Raw genomic sequence first — 21,737 nt, 5'->3', positions numbered from 1 at the left:
TTGATCGCCACCCTTGCAGACAACAACTGCCACACCATCATAATGGGAGATTTTAATGCCAAACACATCGACTTCAACTGTAATACTACAAACACATCGGGAAGAGTACTAAGGGATATCCTCGACAGCACAAACCTGGCCATCCTCAACACCAACGAGCCCACACACATCCATTCTGCAAACTCCACGGCAGACATCCTTGATCTTGTCCTCTGCTCCCCGGACTTGGCTGCTAAACTTCTTAGCTTCTCGGTCAGCCACGACGTGGGAAGTGACCACCTTCCTGTCCTTGCCTCCTTCTCTCTCCAACTCCAACAAGCACCTGAAAAGCAAAGATACAACTACAAGAAAGCAGACTGGGATAAATACAGAAATTGCATTACAGACAACATAACAAATATTGCAGTACCAACGCAGAACCCCAAAGATCTGGACCAGCTGGCGGAGAGAATAGGGAGTATCCTCATCCAGGCCCGGGAAGAGACCATCCCACTTACCACCACCAGACCACCACAACAACTCCCACCACACATCCTCAGTCTCATCAAGCAGAAAAGAAAGATCCGGAGAGACTTTATCAGAACAAGAGCACCCAACCTACAGAAACAGTGGACTGCCTTCTATCACCAGCTAGATACAGACACCAACCCCCAGACCTTCTGGCAAAAAATCAAAACAATCAACGGAGACAAATCCAATAACATCATACCTGTGCTAAAGTCCCAAAACCAACTCATCGAAGACAACAAAACAAAAGCAACACTATTCAGAAACCACCTACAAAATGTTCATTCTTGTCCCGACGATCCTCTCTTTGACAAAGACTGGAAAACCATTGTCGACAGAGAAATGCAGAAAACAGTGTACACCTCAAATCCGACACCAGTAGACCATCCCCTCACCCGCTCTGCGAGCATTGAAGAAATCAAGACCCACCTGAAAAAAACAAAAAACAAAGCACCAGGGGAAGACAACATTGACAGCACACTCATCAAACAAGCACCTGACGAATACCTGCACCTTCTTTCCAACCTCTTCACAGCATGTCTCACGGAAGGCTACTTTCCCCTACCCTGGAAATCTGCAGTTGTCACAATGATCCACAAACCTGGCAAAGACCCATACAACGTCACAAGTTACAGACCAATCAGCCTCCTCAGCCATGTCGGGAAGCTGTTTGAGCGAGTACTCACCCAAAGACTGAGCGGCCACACCGAGGAAATGGGCCTCCTTGGAATCCACCAAGCTGGCTTCAGGAAAGCAAGATCAACCACCGATAACATTCTAAGACTGTCAGAGGACATCCTTCGGAACTTCAAGAAAAAATCACTTACCCTGGCGGTTTTCTTTGACATAGAGAAAGCATTTGACAAGATGTGGCACAACGGACTATGTTACCGGCTCGCAGATTCCAATCTCAAACTACCGCTCTCCATCAGAAACATCATCACCAGCTTTCTCCACAACCGTACAATTAAAGTGAAGGTCTCCACAGCAATATCATCACCCTTCACCCCGGAGGCAGGTGTCCCACAGGGGGCAGTTCTAAGCCCGCTACTTTTTCTACTCTACATATCAGATATCTACTACCCTCCACCCACCGTAGAACAAGTCTCACAGTTTGCCGATGACCTCTGCTACTGGTCCAGCTCCAAATGTCCTCAACTTGCTGCAAAAAAACTACAGAAGTCTATTGAAATGATCGAGTCGTGGTCCAACATGTGGCGAGTAAAATTGAACCCACAAAAGACCCAATGTGTCCTCTTCACAAAAAGCACAGGGAAAAAGACCAGGAAACCCATAGATCTCAAACTCTACGGTGAAACAATAAAAGTAGGAAAAGAAGCAAAATTCCTTGGAGTCACCTTCCAGAAGAACATGAGCTGGACAACCCATATAGCGAACATAGAGAGAGAGGGACGAAAAAGACTAAACCACCTAAAAACGCTGTGCGGAAGAAAATATGGAGCCTCACCTCAGACAGTGCTGAAAGTCTACACCAGCTACATCCGCCCCCTCTTTGAATACGCCCTGCCAGCCTGGATAACAGCTTCACCGCAGCAGATGAATCGGCTACAGACAGTCCAAAACATGGCAGCAAAAATGGCTTACAGACTACCAAGATACATCAGCAACCACTACGTTAACAGCATATCTGGACTGACATCAATCAACAACAGACAGTCAGTCATTGGCCAGAAGTTCATCAACAGAGCCACTCACAACCCATCATTGAAGGAAGCCGTGGGACAGGCCAAATGGACCACAGATACACCCATGTCCATAATGCTAAAGCTGACCTAGAAGAGCGGAAAAAAATAAAAAATAATAATAATACAAAAAAAACACAAAAAAAATAAATTGCAAAAAAAATGTGTGTGTATGAAAATGTGTAGATATTTGTGAAAATGTGTAGATATATGTGATTGCACTCCTTAGCAGCCCGACCCCTCTCCCCATGCACAGCTGTAAGCTACAACTCTAATGAAGTCATTTTATCCCTCTTTTATTCCTCCTTTTTTAAAACATTTTTTATAAACAAAACACCACGAACTCATGTCGGGAAAAGCAAAAAGGTGAAACTGACCGTTCTGATAAAAACCCTAGGGCATTCAGCCTCGGGGGATGCCCTGCTGACCACACCCTTCTTCCTTGTTCCTGGCCTGCCCTGCCTCTTCCACTAATCCAATTGTTGCTTATGGACAGAAAAGAGCAGAGGCTCTGAGCTGTCCGATCAGGTCCATTGTTTACTAGCGGCAAATTACGTCATTAATTCAAGCCTGAAGGAGGAGAGATTACTAGAAACGAACTCGGTTTAGCCGTTTGTCTGTGGATTAATTGTTGCTGTTGCTAGCTGATTTGTCCTGGGATATAAACATTGGGTTGTTATTTTACCTAAAATGCAACAAGGTCCTCTACTCCGATAATTAATCCACAGATAAAAGGGTAAACTGAGTTTGTTTCTAGTAATCTATTCTCCTTCAGGATTCTTCTTCTGATTTTGACTTTTTATGTTGGTTGGCAACCAATTTTAAGGTGCATTACCACTACCAATTGGACTGGATTGTGGACCTCCTGAAAACCAATAAGGAGATGGGAGAGGTGGGACTTGCAGCGCGTCTAGCTTCACAAATAGAACAAAGTTCAGACCCTTGCAGAAGCTTGTTGGCCGTGCGAGCAGTGTGGTTGCAATGATTGAATGTATGTGTACATTTATTTTGCAATGAGCAGTGTGGTCAACATGTTAGACCGCTGAGCCACTCGGGATGCCAACACATTGTTTTCTATTGCTAAGATATGAATGGAACCAGTTTAGTGATCTGTTCGTGAAACCAAAGCATTGAAGTTTTCATAGTAAGATAGAATCATCAACTAAATCAAATGCTTTTGATTAATAAATAATAATAATAATAGATTGGGACTTAGCGCATTTCAAGGATCCAACGTCACTTTACAATTGTAGAAATCAAGATGACACAAGTAGTTCGCCTTGGTCCAATTAAGAATGTTTATCATCAGTACGTTTCACTAATGCTTGAGTGGCAGAATGGTTGGGTCTAAAGCATGATTGAAAGGGTGAAATTCAACAAAATGTATCTAGGTGTTGATACATTTGGGAATGTATTAATTTCTCAAATATGTTTTACTTTTGAACAGATTGCTGTTATTGGTCTGTAGTTATTTCGATCTAAGGAATTTCAGTCAGTTAGGCACATTTCCAAACAAAAGGTATTTCACCAGTCGTTAAAGACATGTTGAATCGATCTGCTAGAGAATACATTATAACATTAGCAGACCACTTTATAAATGTGGGTTCCATTCTATCTAGGCCAGCTACTTTGTCGATATTTATTTAATTGAGGAGGCAGTATATCAGTTGGATTAATATTTCTAAAGTTGAATGTCTTTCAACTTTGATTTGGGGTGTTGATCTCCTAGTTTCATGTATACCTAGCATTGTTGGAATTGTCGGTGATAAATTAGGCTAGATTTTTTAAACAACACTTCTGATTTCTTTATAATATGGTACAACCCTTTAAATTCAACCAATCCACGCCCATGTGGCCTGTGATCCACACCGTTGATCACGAGTGGATCCGTGAGCCACTGAATTTCGACCAACCGAGGAGCATGTTCATTGTGGTAGGAGGCGGGAGTTCCTTGCTTTTGTGACAGCTTTGGCTTTGCGTTCGGTGGTGTCTGAACTACTCCCAAAGGGAAGGGAAACTGCATTTTCTCCATTCCCCACTGGTATATCGTTGATGCAGCTAGCAAGCGAACGCTTCAAGTTAAATCCAGTATTTTAAGAGTTCAGGGTTGATGTTCCTTATCCACTTTCCCACTCGAAGAACCGCCGTTCGATACATTTCGAAGAATAATATTATTTTAGTCCGACTGAACAAAACAAATTGAAGTGCAAAGTTAATAGTTACATTTCTATTGATTTGCTAGCTTGCATTGCTAGTTGGGAAAGCTAAGGTTAGCTACGATATTTAGTTTTCTAAGATTTAAAAGGGCGGGTATTATTTTTAGCCATTAACAGTTTGTTGTTGCTAATTCGAAGACACCGGCTAATTAGTTAATCATAGCTAACTCGTAACTAGCTCGCTTTAATACTGTGCGTATTCAGCCTGGAAGCCAATTCAAGGCCTTGCTTACCACCAGTTTGCATCGCCGTGCAGTGAGAGCTGAAAGGTGAGTATCGCCCATTGCTAACTAACGAGTTTGCTATCTCTGCTAGCCAGCTCGCTCGCCGACTCGATGTTGGTAACGTAAACTAGCTACACCTATAATATTTGGCAAAGACGATGGCCTCGTAGCTAACGTTAACTAGCCAAATTCCAGTGAACTGAGGTGTCTGGCTAGCTACTGTACTAGCCATCTACAGTAACGAGTTGCTTGATGTGCGTTGTTTTTAGCATTGCATAGCTAACAGTAACTATCTAACTTAGCCAACGTAGCAAGCTACGTCTTCCCACGTCGTATCTTGTTGCTACCTAAACTAATATGAAGTGGTTTAGTTAGCCAAATATTTATTATAATGATTGTTACTAATTAAAATAATTTATTGCTAAACTGGCGAGCTTAGAAAAGTGTCATGCATGGCTGTGCACATGAAGAGTTGAAGACTATCCGTTTTGCCGTTGGACAAGTCTCCATCAACGATGCGAGGGGGTTGGAGGACCTGAATCACGCCGGAGGTCGCCATCTTTCACTGATTGTTGGTGATGGCATCTGTTTCTTCTAGCAATTTGTCAACTTTGTAGATTAACTGGCTTGACTCTGCTTTGCTTTATTGTTATTTGCTATGTGGCAGTCACATGCCACCACGATTCTAACCTGGTCCCAGATCTGTTCTTTTCACAAATATGTTTGTTCTTTTCACAATTCCATGGGGAGTTGGCAAGAGAGCAGACTGCCACCCAAGTTACCACGGCCATGTTCAGTAGTCGGACGTTGCAGATATGAATGCCACGAAAAGAGCTGAATTGTTTCCTCATTCTACATGTCAGATGCATGTTTCTTCTACATAGCGTTGGTTGCTGCGTTTGAACGCGCCCCATGATCCACTGTCTAATTGGCAAGTTTTTAAACATTGCCCTAACTAGTCAGGTAGCTAGGTTAACCATCGTCCAGTACACACACACACAATATAAATCCTCCTTGCTAGACTGTAGTCTCCCTAGGAGTTTTCTTGAAAATTTACTGAGAATATCAAAACTAAGTGCAAACAAGTTTGGTAGTACCAATCAAAGATGGAATTGTCAAATTGTCTGTTTACACTGATATGGGGAATGTTCAATAGGAACTTGTGAACTGTTGACAACCACTGGTAGGCTCTACCAAACACATCATGCCATCTATCACTTTGGGGGCGGCAGGTATCCTAGCCCATAGAGAGGCGAGCCAGCACCTGGAGAGTTTCCAGTTAGAAAACTGCATCCCATTATGAAAAATCTGGTGGGAAGTGAGCTGGCAACCAGAAGGTTGCTGGTATCAAATCCTAGATGCCACTGCCTGTTGTGCTCTTGATTAAGGAACTTAACCTCCCCCTCCACAAGTGTGTCTTTCGGAGTGGTTGGGTTAAAAGCCAAAGTAACATTTCGGTTGACCTTGTGTGCAATTGACCAATAAAGTGATCTTAAGCTTAATGTATTGCAGTCACCACCACAATTATGTAGTGAAAATATTTGTGCTAAAATGGCCATTTTTGTGGAGACCAGAACTATGCTTGCTTGCCTACTGTACAACAGCACAATCCTAAAACACAGATACACATTAGTCAGCAGAAAAGCAACAGGTTTATATGAATTTAATCTGTTGGCTTGTCTAATCCACAGGGGAGTTGGTAGAGCAAAGTTGGCACTTTCTATAAACACTTTTAGCAATTTGGCCACCTTTCAGATAGCATCTAGCTTCTGTTTCACAGAACGAGCAGGAATCGACTAAAAGACAGTTATATACATGGTCAACATTAAAACGATAACCAGTTTGGCCCATATATGTCCATGATGACGCAGTATTAAGTATGAGAGTTGTTAAATAATAGTGTGGGAATCTTGCAACCGTTGGCAAGGATCTCTCAATTACTCTCGTAACTGTGGTTTTCCTTGTTGTGGCTTGCTTGATGGAAAAGCATCTGTTTTGTCACGATACCAGATTTTGGACATCGACACTGATACCAGGTTTAGTATCATAATACTTGATACCAAAACGATAGTCTGATAGTGAATCAATACCATGGCAATAAAAACAAAGTGTATTAGCTAGTCACAGAATAACAACTGGGCTTTGTCTTAAACGTTGAACAATATTTAAAAATATATATTTTACCTTTATTTAACCAGGTCGGCCAGTTGAGAACAAGTTCTCATTTACAACTGCGACATGGCCAAGATAAAGCAAAGCAGTGCGGCACAAACAACAGTTACACATGGAATAAACAAACGTACAGTCAATAATAGAAAAGTATATATACAGTGATATGGTTTTGCATCAGGAAAATTGTTGATAACTGAAATATATTTTATTCAATTTCTTGTCAAAATAAAATGCCATATTAAATTACAGAATACCTTCAATTTTCTTTGCAAAACCATATCGGAGACAGAGTAGATCATTTTCCAATTACATTTAAGTTGTTTTAAAATGTAATTTGATACATCAGGGTTAATTTGCTGATCTTTGGCCATAATATTGTGTGAAATTACATTCATTACTCATTATAGCTAAATAATTTTAATGTATTAAGTAAATATTTTGCTTCCAAAACGACAACACTTTGAAGCTCATTTCTGAAGCTTGTTGCAGTTGTCTACACACCTTAGAAATACAATTGATTTTGTGCTTGCTGCAATTATTTTAGACTGGCTGGCTGGCTAGTGGCTACTGCTAACAAACCCAGACAAAAAGTCTAAATATATTAAATATATATAATAAATATATATTGCTGTCAAGTTATGAGTGCATTTGTCATTACATATGGTTTGTGTAATCATATTATACTGTCATCAACCAAAAATTAGTAGAACGTGAGACACATTTGACAGAATTACCAAAAGTAACAAATTGTAGTACAGAAGTGTTTCTTTATGTTCTAGTATGGAAAAAGTATGTACATTTTGCAATACTGATCTGTGTAGTCAATTACACTGGCCTGTTTAGCAGAGTTCGCACTGTCTGTGGGATTGAGCATGTATATCAAAGGTGGTATGCTTTACAGATATGCCATTATTTTTCTGTCTTGTTTGCAAACACAATGAGAGCTCATGTTAGACATGAGCAATTATCATTTCTTTACAAATGGGATCTATTGGATAGAAAGACATTCCCAATGGTGTTTATGCTATTTTTCTTTTATTTATTTATTTAAATGTATTTGACCTTTTATTTAACTAGGCAAGTCAGTTAAGAACAAATTCTTATTTTCAATGACGGCCTAGGAACAGTGGGTTAACTGCCTGTTCAGGGGCAGAACGACAGATTTGTACCTTGTCAGCTCGGGGATTTGAACTTGCAACCTTTCGGTTACTAGTCCAACGCTCTAACCACTAGGCTAACCTGCCGCCCCTCTTATAGATCTTATAGATTGTTTAAGTTTTGTTGACACTCATCGTGATGTCCAGCATGGTTCCTCTATATTGCGGCTTTCTTTTATTTGGCCCCCTAAGTTTTCTGAGTACAATAAGTTGTTTAATTTATTGTTGGAGTGTGCAAAGCTGTCATCAAGGCTTTAAATTGAACCTTTATTTAGCTATTTAAAGGGTGGCTACTTTGTTAAGCAAGTAAAACATTTTTTTGGTGACTTTTTTTGGTTACAACATGATTCCATGTGTTATTTCATAGTTTTTTTAATCATTATTATTCTACAATGTAGAAAATAATAAAAATAAAGAAAAACCCATGAATAGACTAAGTAGACTAGTAGACTAAAAACGCACCAGGAAATCAGCTTCAAGGGATTTTAATTTTGGTAATGTATTCCCACTCATCATTGAGAGAGGCATGTGATCATATACAAATGTAAACAAGGTTTGAAATGTTATCTTTTAAAAAATATGATCTGTTTGGGCTTCTTATGGTCAATTTGCAGTCTACTAATTCATCATTTGTAATTTCCGGTCCCCTGACCATCCGCTCAAGAGAAAAGCCTCCCTTTGTGGAATCTAGTTGATGATCTCTGTTAGTAATTAATACATTTTAAACTTAAGGAAATATTTATTTGGACCTCCATGGAGAGCTACAGCATTGGTTGTTGTAGGGTATTTTCTGTGCGTAATTCACAATAAATGAAATGGGACGAAACGGGGAGGCAGCTACCTGAATTTGTCCAATGAACACTTGGTTTCGTTTTTGCAATGGTGTGTGCTAATGAATAGAACCTTGGTAAGCGTATTTGTTTCTCTATCCACAGATTACTTGGTGACAAAGAGACTTCTCCCTGAGGAGCCAAGAAGTAGACGGCTCATGACTTCTGACCAGGATACAAAAGTTGTAGCTGAACCACAGGTGCAGCAAGTACAAGAACCAAAAGAGAGCTCTCATCTGGTAGGTACCCAATACTTGTGCCTGTAACAAAAATTACCTCTATCACCTGAACTAGAAATGCACATTTTCGTAAATTTTGCTACCGACTAACCAACCCTCATTAATGACCGTTTGGTCGATTTACATTTTTTCCAAACAGTAAAATGATGTAACCAACAGAAAATCCTATGCAAGCATACAAGAAACTGACATTTTTCATTAAAGGAGAACTCCACCCAAAACGATATTTTGGTATTTGTTTCATTAGTCCATTGTTGATATCGTCCCAAAATGTTTTGCGTGTCAACAATCAAGTTTTTGTTGACATATAATTTTCAAACATTTGCCAAGATGCAGTTCGCAGGAAACACACTTCTAAACAGCACACATAATGTGAGCGGTTCCATGTGTTAGAAACTTAGGAGGGGAATCTAATAGCAATAACTAAGATGGGTTTTTATTATGACTAGGATTGTGCCTTTGGCTTCTGGACAAAGAAAGATGTTTGATCTGAAAACCAATAGAACAAAAGAGAAATTTTGGTTAATGCCACGTGGAAGTCTTTGTAAAATAATTACCACCATATTTCTATGGCTGGAATTCGGCTAGGACATTTTGAAGAAGGTAAGACATGCCTCATTATTTGAAGTCAAGTAAAACATTCAGGTTTCAAACAATTATACTGCCTCAAGAATAAAAGTGATGGTGACATGCTGATAGCTTCCCTACTGTTGACTATAGCCTATGCACTCGAATGGCGAATGGGAGGAGCGCTTTAATTACGAGTTGAGATTGAGGAATAAAAATAGTAGGTATTTTTTAATCGTGGCCATCAAAACATTTTAACACACGATTACATTTGGAATTGTTATTTGTTGCACAATGACAGATTACAAAAGTACGTTTCATTCCAGTACCAGATTTTTGAGGAGCTGCTCTTGCGCCACCATAACCACCATAAACCACCATAAAAAAGCCAGCCTACGGTTTGCTACTGCATCTGGGGACAAAGGTTGTACTTTTTGGAGAAATGTCCTTTGTTCTGATGAAACAAAAATAGAACTGTTTGGGCATAAGGACCATTGTTATGTTTGGAGGGAAATTGGGGGAGTCTTGCACGCTGACGAACACCATCCCAACCGTGAACCACGGGTGTGGCAGCATCATGTTGTCCGTCCTGCAGCAAAGCACCCCCACATCAATCAGGATGGTCGCAAATGGGTCTTCCAAATGGACAATGACCCCAAGCATAATTCCAAAGTTGTGGCTTAAAATGGCTTAAGGACAAGAAAGTCAATGTATTGGAGTGGCCATCACAAAGCCCTGACCTCAATCCTATAGGATATTTGTGGGCAGATCTGAAAAAGCGTGTGCGAGCAAGGAGGCCTAGAAACCTGACTCGGTTACACCAGCTCTGTCAGGAGGAATTGGCCAAAATTCACCCAACTTATTGTGGGAAGCTTGTGGAAGGCTTCCTGAAACGTTTGACCCAAGTTAAACAATTAAAAGGCAATGCTACCAAATACTAATTGAGTGTATGTAAACTTCTGGCCCACTGGGAATGTGATGAAAGAAATAAAAGCTGAAATAAATCCTTATTGCTACTATTATTGTGAAATGTCAGATTCTTAAAATAAAGTGGTGATCCCAACTGACCTAAGACAGGGAATTTTTACTAGGATTAAATGTCAGGAATTGTTAAACTGAGTTTAAATGTAATTGGCTAAGGTGTATGTAAACTTCCGACTTCAACTGTAGCTCTCAATAAATAATTGAGTACTCAAACGGACGTCAAAGCTCGATCTTTAAACAGATATTATAAAACATTTAAATACTGTAAAACTATTTGGGGAATGTGCATTGTGGCTGACAGTTACATTTTGTCTTGAAGACACTGTTAATTTGCTTTGACTTCGTGTTCCATTTGTGCGTATGTGGAGCACAGCTAAAAAGACACTAAGCCAACCATCCAGGCCTGAAATGGTTTAATTTGAGGGGCAAGGCCTTGTGGCCTTCAAGAGGTGCCCAATCTGCCAGGGCACCAAGGCCATTAGCCAATTAAATTGATTTGAAAACTGAAACAGTAGCCATTTTATTAAGAAAAACAAGTGTGTGAAAATGTACATAAATAATTAGCCTACTTGTAGCCTAAGTGTAGGTGATGGGCTGTAGCCAATACACACAGGCTGTCATGTCCTGACCAATGCTGCCATGAGGGAGGCGCCTGAAAATGTAGCCAAACTTAAATGTGTGCATGCATGCTAAAACGCCAGTCATATGACAAATATAATGTAGGATAATTATTAAAATCTAAAGGCTTGATTGTGTCGACCATACTTGAGGCACTGTTTGTTCAGATCAAGGCCAGTGCCTGTTACACACTGCAACATCACCCACCTTGTGATCTGAGCAGTGGCAGTCAACATTTTGAAACGATTTGACCATAAATGTAATTGTTTAAAACCTGGATTGTTTTTGTTGTCCTTTTTATGAAGCATCTCTTACCATGTTCCGATCATAGGAATGTTAAAGGCTTTTGTATAAACACTTCCTCTTTTATGCCATTGAAACCAGTATTTCTCTCATGTTCTCATCTTTCTTTCATTGATGTCATCTGTCAGCATGCATTTTGGTGCGCTTTTGAGAACAGTGTTCCTGCTAATTGCATTTTGAAACACTTGCGCTTATAGCCTACTGCCGTGTGCGCATTGCTGTGACTATAATGTGAAGAAATAGCCTAATAGTTTATCAACATTTTCAACTAAACGTTCTGATCTGTTGCATCAGCCTGATTGCTTTTAAAAGTTTTTTTTATTTTTATGTACAGTGGTGGATTAATTGGGGATCTATCGCATCCACAACTCCCTGAGTACAGTATGTTTGGAATATTTATTTCTCGCACAGAAGGACAAGCTCACCAATAGAATAGGTCAACTTGTGTACTTTGATAGTAGATTTGTTTTTGCTGTTACTCCTCTTGTTTGCTGACAAAAGTAAATATGGACAGTTCTAATATCTTCAATATGAAGGCCGCGTGCCGTTGTCTGTCTTCACTTGTTGCCTACTTCGGCGCTGTGATGCCTTTGAGAAGGACCAGATCATGTGACGGGCATTGGCTAATAAGAATTGAGATCTGAGTGAGCCATGTGGAGTGAGGTGCTTTGGAGGGAATTATAATTATATTCAGCCCAAGGGCACAATGGCCACTTAATCAAGAAGCAAGTGGATGTAGGTAGGCGACACATTCATTGTGATTCCCCCTTGTCTTCAATCTCTTAAGTTGGAAAGAATGCTTAGTAGCCTAAATGGAGGGCCAACGGAAAGCTTTTTCCACCAAAGACCCAAAATTATGAAATGGAAAGACATTGCTGCCCTTTTCCAGTATCATTTAACACATGGCGAAAGATGTGAAACCAGTTTGGTGGCAAGTAAAAGTCCCCAATGGAGTCTTGAGTATAAGGTATTCACATATCTCAATCAGGGACTTTTGCTGTTTAGGAAATGATTTATGCCTCCCACAACTCCCCTTATTAAATAACCTTTATTACAACGTGCTTGTTAACATGTAGCGTGTGACGTTAAACATCTCATTCTGTGCTTCTAGGCACAGCGCTACTGTGCCATATGCGTTTTATCTTATCCAAACATGAAAGCTGTTACATTAATGAGTCTAATGCTACTGGTGTGCCTTTTAGGGTTGTTACGATTTAGAGGTTGACCGATTTTAATCGGAATGGCCGATTTTAATTAGAGCCAATTTCAAGTTTTCTTAACAATCGGTAATTGGCATTTTTGGACACTGATCATGGCCGATTACATTGTACTCCACGAGGAGACTGCGTGGCAGGCTGACTACCTGTTATGTGAGTGCAGCAAGGAGCCAAGGTAAGGTGCTAGCTAGCATTTAAACGTACCTTTATAAAAAACAATCAATATTAACATAATCACTAGTTAACTACACATGGTTGACGATATTACTAGTTTATTTAGCTTGTCCTGCGTTGCATATAATCGATGCGGTGCCTGTTAATTTATCATTGAATCACAGCCTACTTAGCCAAACGGGTGACTTAAACAAGCGCATTCGTGAAAAAAAGCACTGTCGTTGCACCAATGTGTACCTAACCATAAACATCAACGCCTTTCTTAAAATCAATACACAAGTATATATTTTTAAACGTGCATATTTAGTTAATATTGCCTGCTAACATGAATTTCTTTTAACTAGGGAAATTGTCCCTTCTCTTGCGTTCTGTGCAACAGAGTCAGGGTATGCAGCAGTTTGGGCCACCTGGCTCGTTGTGAATTGTGTGAAGACCATTTCTTCCTAACAAAGACAGCCAACTTCGCCAAACGGGGGATGATTTAACAAAAGCGCACAATCGTTGCACGAATGTACCTTACCATAAACATCCATGCCTTTCTTAAAATCAATACACGGAAGTATATTTAAAAAAAAAAACTTTCATATTTAGTTAACAGAAATCCAGGTTAGCAGGCAATATTAAACTAGGGAAATTGTCACTTCTCTTGTGTTCATTGCACACAGAGTCAGGGTATATGCAACAGTTTGGGCCGCCTGACTCGTTGAGAACTAATTTGCCAGAATTGTACGTAATTATGACATAACATTGAAGGTTGTGCAATGTAACAGGAATATTTGGACTTATGGATGTCATCCGTTAGAGAAAATTACGGAACGGTTCTGTATTTCACTGAAAGAATAAACGTCTTGTTTTCGAGATGATAGTTTCCGGATTTGACAATATTAATGACCCAAGGCTCGTATTTCTGTGTGTTATTATGTTACGATTAAGTATATGATTTGATAGAGCATTCTGACTGAGCGGTGGTAGGCAGCAGCAAGCTCGTAAGTATTCAACGTTTGCCAGCAGCTTTTCGCTGTGCTTCAAGCATTGAGCTGTTTATGACTTCAAGCCTATCAACTCCCGAGATTAGGCTGGTGTAACCGGTGTGAAATGGCTAGGTAGTTAGCGGGGTGCGCGCTAATAGCATTTCAAACGTCACTCGCTCTGAGACTTGGAGTAGTTGTTCCCCTTGCTCTGCAAGGGCTGCTGTTTTTGTGAAGCGATGGGTAACGATGCTCAGAGGGTGGCTGTTGATGTGTGGGAGTGAGGAGAGGGACGGAAGCTATACTGTTACACTGGCAATACTAAAGTGCATATAAGAACATCCCAATAGTCAAAGGTATTTGGAATACAAATGGTATGGAGGGAAATAGTCCTATAAATACTATATTAGCCACAGCCTAAAACCTCTTACCTTGGAATATTGAAGACTCATATTAAAAGAAACCACCAGCTTTCATATGTTCTGAACAAGGAACTTAAACATTAGCTTATTTACATGGCACATATTGCACTTTTACTTTCTTCTCCAACACTTTGTTTTTGCATTATTTAATCCAAATTGAACATGTTTCATTATTTATTTGAGGCTAAATGGATTTTTATTTATGTATTATATTAAGTTGAAATAAGTGTTCATTCAGTATTGTTGTAATTGTCATTATTACAAATAAAAAAATCGGCCTCTTATTTATCTGATTTTTCTTTTGTTGGCCTCAATCAGTATTGGCGTTGAATAATCATACTACGATAACAGATTTCCTATGGTGAAAAAAAGAACGTAAATTAGACTAATCTCTCGTCCTATAAAATCCTTATTTTATTTAAAAATGTTGGTGCTATAGCTTGCAAAATAATCTAAGTCACATAATGCTCTTTTTCTTACATTTAGTGTTGTCACGATACCAGAATTTTTACTTTGATACTGATAACCGGTTTTGTATCACAATACTTGATACCATCACAAAAAAGGCTTATCATCCGAAGTCACAGAATGGCACTTGATCCAGACAGATGAACTCAGTTACTGCTCTGTTCAATCGTTGGGCGTCTTGAGTCCAAGTAATTACATTTTGAGCATTTTTATGTCCATTTTTAGACAGCCATGTATGCAGTAATTTAATCCATTATACAATCGATTAGACTTTGTTTTGTAGTTAGGTTGTATTTTAATAGTATCTATTGATAAACTGGGTAAATCAAGATGCAGCCTAGGTCTATTCACAATACAGGTGAGTACATATCATTCAATAGGAGTGTGTGCATGCATTGAGTGAAGCTTATTTTAGCTGATTTCATGGGTCTCCAGATGACAAACAATCCCTTCCATTTAGGACTTATTTTATTGGCAACTTCTAAGAGAACATAGCTTTATTATACTGATTTAACAACATTTGCATAGAAGAAGCAATCTCTTTTATAAAAGTGCGTGTAGTCTTTTAAAGAAATGTATGACACCAATTGCGAGGCGGAATGTGGCTATGGAATCTAGTGGAAACCAGAGCGGAGGCAAAGGAAGACTAAGTCAATTCAGTTTTTTTTTTTTTGTGACAATCCGCTTTGAAATCAGCATGTTTTGCATATTATCACAAAATAAAGTATTAGGGTAGTGTATTCAGCCGTCAGCTAGCAAGTGAAGGTGACCTACTATTAAAGCAGGAAGCTACCAGTGTCGTTTTGCATTGTAAAAGTGTTCTAACCTGTATAGACATTGTTGAAGTTTTTTTTCCCCCTGGATCATTTGAATCCTGGGTGCTCAGCTCAACACATTTCCAGTCCACTGTCTTATCTTCCCTGGGTCTGGAGCTCAACGTGACCGAGGCCTCCCATCTATAGACGGGCGGATCAGTCCAAACTGTGTTTAGTATATAAGGGACTTTGACCTATCCCAGTCAACAAACAAAAGCTTCCCTGGCCGTTTGCCTAACTAGAGCTATAAAACCATGCTGTGTGCTCTGTCCACTATGACAGTGACAAAATCCTCCCCCCTCCCTGTCTATAGTTAGTTAATTATGATTCACATCCTCCCCAAAATAACATTTCCCATCAGGCTACTGGGGAAAAGTGAATCTCTCCCCTCTGTGACGGAGGGAGGGATGCACTGAGGCTTTTTATTGGGAAAGGTCAAGCGGACCTGAAATGCTCGGAAGCATTGACACTAGTCAGTGACGTCTGCCCAGTTTCTATAGCAGCCAGGTCAGATGTGAGCGGGAGAGTGGGGAATTATAGAAATGGATCGTGGGTTTGTCGTTCCTCCTTTCTTGGTCTCAGTGGCACTTGTTTGGTTTTGATGTCAGATTTCAACTTGCTCTTGGTGTGCGTGTGTTTTGTGTATGCTTGACTGGACAGAGTCCACTGAACTTGTAATGCAGCATTTGTGAAATATGACCCGGGCAAACAGACAGAAGCGCTCAATTCAAAGAAAGGGGCTTGTTTCATTATTGTATCAAACTGAAGAAAGACCCAAAGTAAACGTCTCCCTCTTGAATACTCACAGCCCCATGAATTGCCCACAGCTGAGAATCATTACTAAGGTTTTCCATTAAGGGGTTTGGCTCCAACTATGACTTTAACCTTGTAACTAGATTATGGATATTGGTGTGTTACTTTAACAGGCTAATCTAAGTCACACCTAAAGGCCTATTGGGTGTGGATTGCAAAAGGAGTAGCCTAGCGTACACAATGTGGATTATCCATTCCTCAAGCTGCCTCTGTCTGTAAGCTTTGGCTCAGGTGGATTTAACCATAACTCCTTAGCCGTCAGTCCATCTGTGTTCGTTTGTGACGTGGGGTTTGATGGAGAGAGAATGACTCTGAGGGTAGCAGCCAGCACAGAAGTGATGAAACCGAAGCCCATGAAATGGAAATTGGTCACTGCGACGAATCGGCAGCCGCCAAGTCAGAAGCTCAGACAGCCGTGTCTTTCTCATCAGAGTGCTTATTCCCTGACAATCTGATGCTTATCCGCTCCTCAACTCCTTGTGAGCCAGTTTGACAGCACAGATGGACAACCACCGACACAGCCTCGGAAGCATCAGAGAGGTCACAGTGAAGACGATGGGAGGTCATGCTGAATGTGATGTTTCTGAAAGCTCTGGGAGTACCCAGGTGATAATAGTAAACTATTTGTTGTGCGTTGACTCTGCCTGTGGTTGAGAAGGGTTCACAGGGACCGTCACTGTGTGAAGCTGGTGGAATGACTGAGCCCAGCGTGTGCAGGACTGGTGGAATGACTGAGCCCAGCGTTTGCAGGACTGGGTTGGATGCAGCGCTGGACCCTTTTCTGACAGCAGCCAGTGGAGAGTAACTGTTACAGACATGCTCCTTTGCCTCAGGACTTTCAGGGCTCTAATAGTAGAGCTTTCACCACAACCCTCCACTACAGTCTCCTCTTTATCCCAATCAGTTGTGCTCTATCTGATAGTTAGTAATAACTATTACCCCCCCCTGTTTTTAATCCCGACCTTCAGCTCCACTCAACCCCTCCATCTATCTCTTAACACCATCCATTTTTTTGTTCTATTTACTGTGATGTTTCACAAGTTGTAAGTTCACATACACTTAGGCTGGAGTCATTAAAACTCGTTTTTCAACCACTCCACAAATTTCTTGTTAACAAATTATAGTTTTGACAAGCCGGTTAAGGCACAAATTCTGTCCAAGACACAAGTAATTTTCCAATAATTGTTTACTGTCAGATTATTTCCCTTATAATTCACTGTATCGCAATTCCAGTGGGTCAGAAGTTTACATATACTAACTTGACTGTGCCTTTAAACAGCTTGGAACATTCCAGAAAATGTCATGGCTTTAGAAGCTTCTCATAGGCTAATTGACATCATTTGAGTCAATTGGAGGTGTACCTGTGGATGTATTTCAAGGCCTACCTTCAAACTCAGTGCCTCTTTGCTTGACATCATGGGAAAATCAAAAGAAATCAGCCAAGCCTCAGAAAAAAAATAATAATTGTAGACCACCAGTCTGGTTCATCCTTGGGAGCAATTTCCTGAACGCCTGAAGGTACCACGTTCATCTGTACAAACAATAGTACGCAAGGTTTGCTACTGCATATGGGGACAAAGATCGTACTTTTTGGAGAAAAGTCCTCTGGTCTGAAACAAATATAACTGTTTTTGGCCACAATGACCATCGTTATATTTGGAGGAAAACGGGGGAAGCTTGCGAGCCGAAGAACACCATCCCAACCGTGAAGCACGGGGGTGGCAGCATCATGTTGTGGCGGTGCTTTGCTGCAGGAGGGACTGGTACACTTCACAAAATAGATGGCATCATGAGGATTGAAAATGATGTGGATATATTGAAGCAACAGCTCAAGACATCAGTCAAAGTTAAAGCTTGGTCGCAAATGGGTCTTCCAAATGGACAATGACCCCAAGCATACTTCCAAAGTGTTGTCCTTAAGCCATTTTGCCACAAAAGTCAAGGTATTGGAGTAGCCATCACAAAGCCCTGACCTGCCCACAAATACTCCATAGGATTGAGAACTGAAAAAGTGTGTGCGAGCAAGGAGGCCTACAAACCTGACTCAGTTACACCAGCTCTGTCAGGAGGAATGGACCAAAATTCACCCAACTTATTGTGGGAAGCTTGTGGAAGGCTACCCAACACGTTTGACCCAAGTTAAACAATTTAAAGGCAATGCTACCAAATACTAATTGAGTGTATGTAAACTTCTGGCCCACTGGGAATGTGATGAAAGACATAAAAGCTGAAATAAATCTCTCTACTATTATTCTGACATTTCACAATCTTAAAATAAAGTGGTGATCCTAACTGACCTAACACAGGGAATTTTACGAGGATTAAATGTCAGGAATTGTGAAACTGAGTTTAAATGCATTTGGCTAAGGTGTATGTAAACTTACGACTTCAACTGTACGAATGCATAGTTTCAACACATTGTAAATTAAACATTTTGGCCAAAATTCTTATATTGTTGTTCAACTATGACTTTTCAAATCACCCAGTAGTATAATCGGCAGTGTTAGTTCCAGGTAAATGTTGCGCTTCAACCATTCCTGGACCTGCGACCAAAAACTAGCTTCATATGTGCAGTACCAAAACAAATGATCTGATTCGGTCTCTTCGCATCAAAATCTGCAGAACTGTTATGGTTGTATCCTATATTTATAGAGAGATTTTATATAGAGGGAGAGATTTATAGTTATACACAATTCCTGCAACCAATAGAATGTTATAATTTAACAATTCTACGTTTTGAATCCAGCCTTGTTTTGTGTATCAGTACATGAAAGATATCTTCCAAACTATTTTGGAATCTGTGGCACAGCTGTCAATGTTTTGGTCCTTAAATTAAACTGGTATACTTTAACACATTTTTTTTATTCATCACAATTTGCTTTATCCAATTTTGGTCTTTAATGCATGGCCAACAGACAAGTTCCTTACTTTTCCCCCTTCCACTTGCCTCTACCATTTTTGCAGTAATGCTACAATTAGTTGGTTGTGATTTTGGGTAGAGCTGACGTTTCCATTGCCCTAACAAGGGGCATAGGTGGTTGCCCTGTCAGGTGGTGTGGTTATGGTCGTGGTTGGTGCTGTTTTAAATCGGTCTGGATTTAGCAGCGAGGAGAAATGTTGCTAATTTCCTGCAAATCTATTAATTGTTTTCTCATTGTCGATGGGGTTTTCTAGTTCTCAAAGATTATATTCTTAAACAAATATATAGGTAAATTAGCTTTTCTACATACTTCCTGTCAAAATGACTAAATCCAATCGCAAAGCTTTTCTCCATCCCGGAAATTAATGTTTTTTTTTGTGTGGTGGCAATGACAGTGGTGGTGCGCATAAATGTATCTAAGTGGAAACACTGATTTTGTGTGTGTGTTGTGTTTTTCACAATGTCTTCTCTGGAACCGACAAGCAAACATGTACACTAGCATTTTCTCACGGAGTCTGTTGCCCCAACTCGGACTACTGGGTAACTAGTAATCCCAGAGGGGATTGTCTGCTTGCATAGTAGTGTCTTCATAATGGAGATCAGCTTTGTTTGTGTGGGGCTGTACTAAGATGAACTTGTGGCCATTTTCTATTTGCACATTGCTATTTGTATGGTCACACTACAAGCAGGCAAAGTTGACTTTAAAATAGGAATGAGCAGCTGACAAAAAGTCCTTCTGTAGGTTACCTTCTCATTCTTCCCTGATCCAGCCTATATTCCACTATGCTTACAGTATGCCTAATTCTGTATTTTGGTGTTTTTGAGCAGCATCCCTCCTACATTCCTTTAGTCTGCTGAAGTGTGGGGGCCTACCTGAACTCATGTTTATAATACTATCTTGTCTCCTGAAACAGGAATCTGCCAAGGTTTCTGACCTGAACCCCAATGCGAAAGCATGGGCCAATCACATGCTTAACCTGGACACCACCACTGGGACTGCAGATCCACCTGCTCTCCAGCCATGGAAGGGCGGCTGCGTTAGCAGCTCCGCTAACCCTGGGCCAGAAGGTCAGCCATTTTAAGGCTTGGATAAGAATAGTCCTTCTGTTAGTGTCCCTGTCTGAGTCTCAAATGGCACCCTATTTCCTACAAAGTGCACTACTTTTGACCAAAAACAGTGCAATATGTAGGGAATCGGGTGCCATTTGGGACACATTTAGATGGAGAGCTATGAATATTACCAAGCTATCCTTTCATCTAACTCATGAGCATAATCACTTATTTTAATGTGCAGAAGTTAAGATTAGCCAAGTTTAGCCGCCAAGGCAGTTAACAAGGGAATGGTGGAGACATGGAAATGATCAATTAGTTTTATTTTGATTGACACAGCTTTTCATTTATTTTATTTAACCAGGTAGGCCAGTTGAACAAGTTCTCATTTACAGCTGCGACCTGGCCAAGATAAAGCAAAGCCGTGCGACACAAACAACAACAGAGTTACACAAACAAACGTACAGTCAATAACACAATATAAAAATCTATGTACAGTGTGTGCAAATGTAGGGCGATAGGGCAATAAATAGGCCATAGAGGTGAAATAATTACAATTTAGCATTAACACTGGAGTGATGTGCAAGTAGAAATACTGGGGTGCAAAAGAGAAAGAGGATAAGTAACAATATGGGGATGAGGTAGTTGGGTGTGCTATTTACAGATTGGCTGTGTACAGGTACAGTGATAGGTAAGCTGCTCTGACAGCTGATGCTTGTTATGGCTGCAATCCCGCTAACAGGATCGGGTATGACAACTACCAGTGAAAATAGAGGGCGCCAAATTCAAACCACAGAAATCTCATAATTACAATTCCTAAAACATACATGTGTCTGATATCATTTTAAATGTAATCTTGTTGTTAATCCCACCACAGTGTCTGATTTTCAAATATGCTTTTCAGCAAAAGCACTACAAACGATTATTTCTCCACCAAACCACAATAAGCACAGTCAAAATATACCATTCACAAAAAGCAGAAATAGAGAAAATGAATCCCTAACCTTGAATTATCTTCATCAGATGGCACTCATGGGACATAGGACATCATGTTACACAATACATGCATGTTTTGTTTGATAAATATTTATAAAAAAATCTGAGTTTACATTGGCGTTTTAGATTCACTTGTTCAAAAAACATTAAGTGATTTTTGCATAGCCACATCGTTTCAACAGAAATACTTATCATAAATGTAGATGATAATACAAGTTATACACATGGAATTATAGATATAACTCTCCTTAATGCAACCGCTGTGTCAGATTTAAAAAAAAGTTTACGGAAAAAGCAACCCATGCAATAATCTGAGACGGAGCTCAGAACAGTAGCCAAATTAGCCGCCATGTTGGAGTCAACAGAAACCAGAA

General features: G+C 40.1%; 3 protein-coding genes across 5 annotated transcripts in view; 2 read left to right on the top strand and 1 right to left on the bottom strand.

Annotated features, from left to right (window-relative positions):
- The window catches only part of LOC115103137 (GTP-binding protein 4-like), a 33,390-nt gene extending 17,670 nt beyond the window's left edge, over window positions 1-15,720 (bottom strand). The window contains exons 1-2 of one of the 2 annotated variants that reach the window (XM_065005774.1): window positions 2,588-4,195; window positions 136-2,300 (exon numbers count right to left, since the gene is read on the bottom strand). The gene's annotated coding sequence lies outside the window, so the exon portion shown is untranslated. Of the gene's footprint in view, window positions 1-135; window positions 2,301-2,587; window positions 4,196-15,595 lie in introns of those variants that run through there. The other variant, XM_029623822.2, reaches the window with a different exon arrangement.
- LOC135563114 (probable RNA-directed DNA polymerase from transposon BS) lies at window positions 43-2,304 on the top strand. The gene has a single exon (XM_065006084.1). It carries the CDS (start codon window positions 43-45, stop codon window positions 2,302-2,304), a length of 2,262 nt encoding a protein of 753 aa, XP_064862156.1.
- LOC115103136 (la-related protein 4B-like) overlaps window positions 4,213-21,737 on the top strand; it is a 37,964-nt gene continuing 20,439 nt past the window's right edge. The window contains exons 1-3 of one of the 2 annotated variants that reach the window (XM_029623820.2): window positions 4,213-4,695; window positions 8,915-9,048; window positions 20,232-20,385. In XM_029623820.2, the coding sequence (XP_029479680.1) occupies window positions 8,968-9,048; window positions 20,232-20,385 (235 nt within the window). In that variant the 5' untranslated portion in view covers window positions 4,213-4,695; window positions 8,915-8,967. Of the gene's footprint in view, window positions 4,696-4,969; window positions 5,222-8,914; window positions 9,049-20,231; window positions 20,386-21,737 lie in introns of those variants that run through there. The other variant, XM_029623821.2, reaches the window with a different exon arrangement.

Source organism: Oncorhynchus nerka, linkage group LG20 (genome assembly GCF_034236695.1).
Source record: "Oncorhynchus nerka isolate Pitt River linkage group LG20, Oner_Uvic_2.0, whole genome shotgun sequence".
Taxonomy (NCBI): domain Eukaryota; kingdom Metazoa; phylum Chordata; class Actinopteri; order Salmoniformes; family Salmonidae; genus Oncorhynchus; species Oncorhynchus nerka.
Note: the sequence above shows the minus strand (reverse complement) of the source record. Positions and strands in the feature narration are given on the sequence as shown.

What these genes read in the sequence shown, in the direction of transcription:
- LOC135563114 (XM_065006084.1), top strand. Translation starts at nt 43, where the DNA reads ATGGGAGATTTTAATGCCAAACACATCGACTTCAACTGTAATACTACA.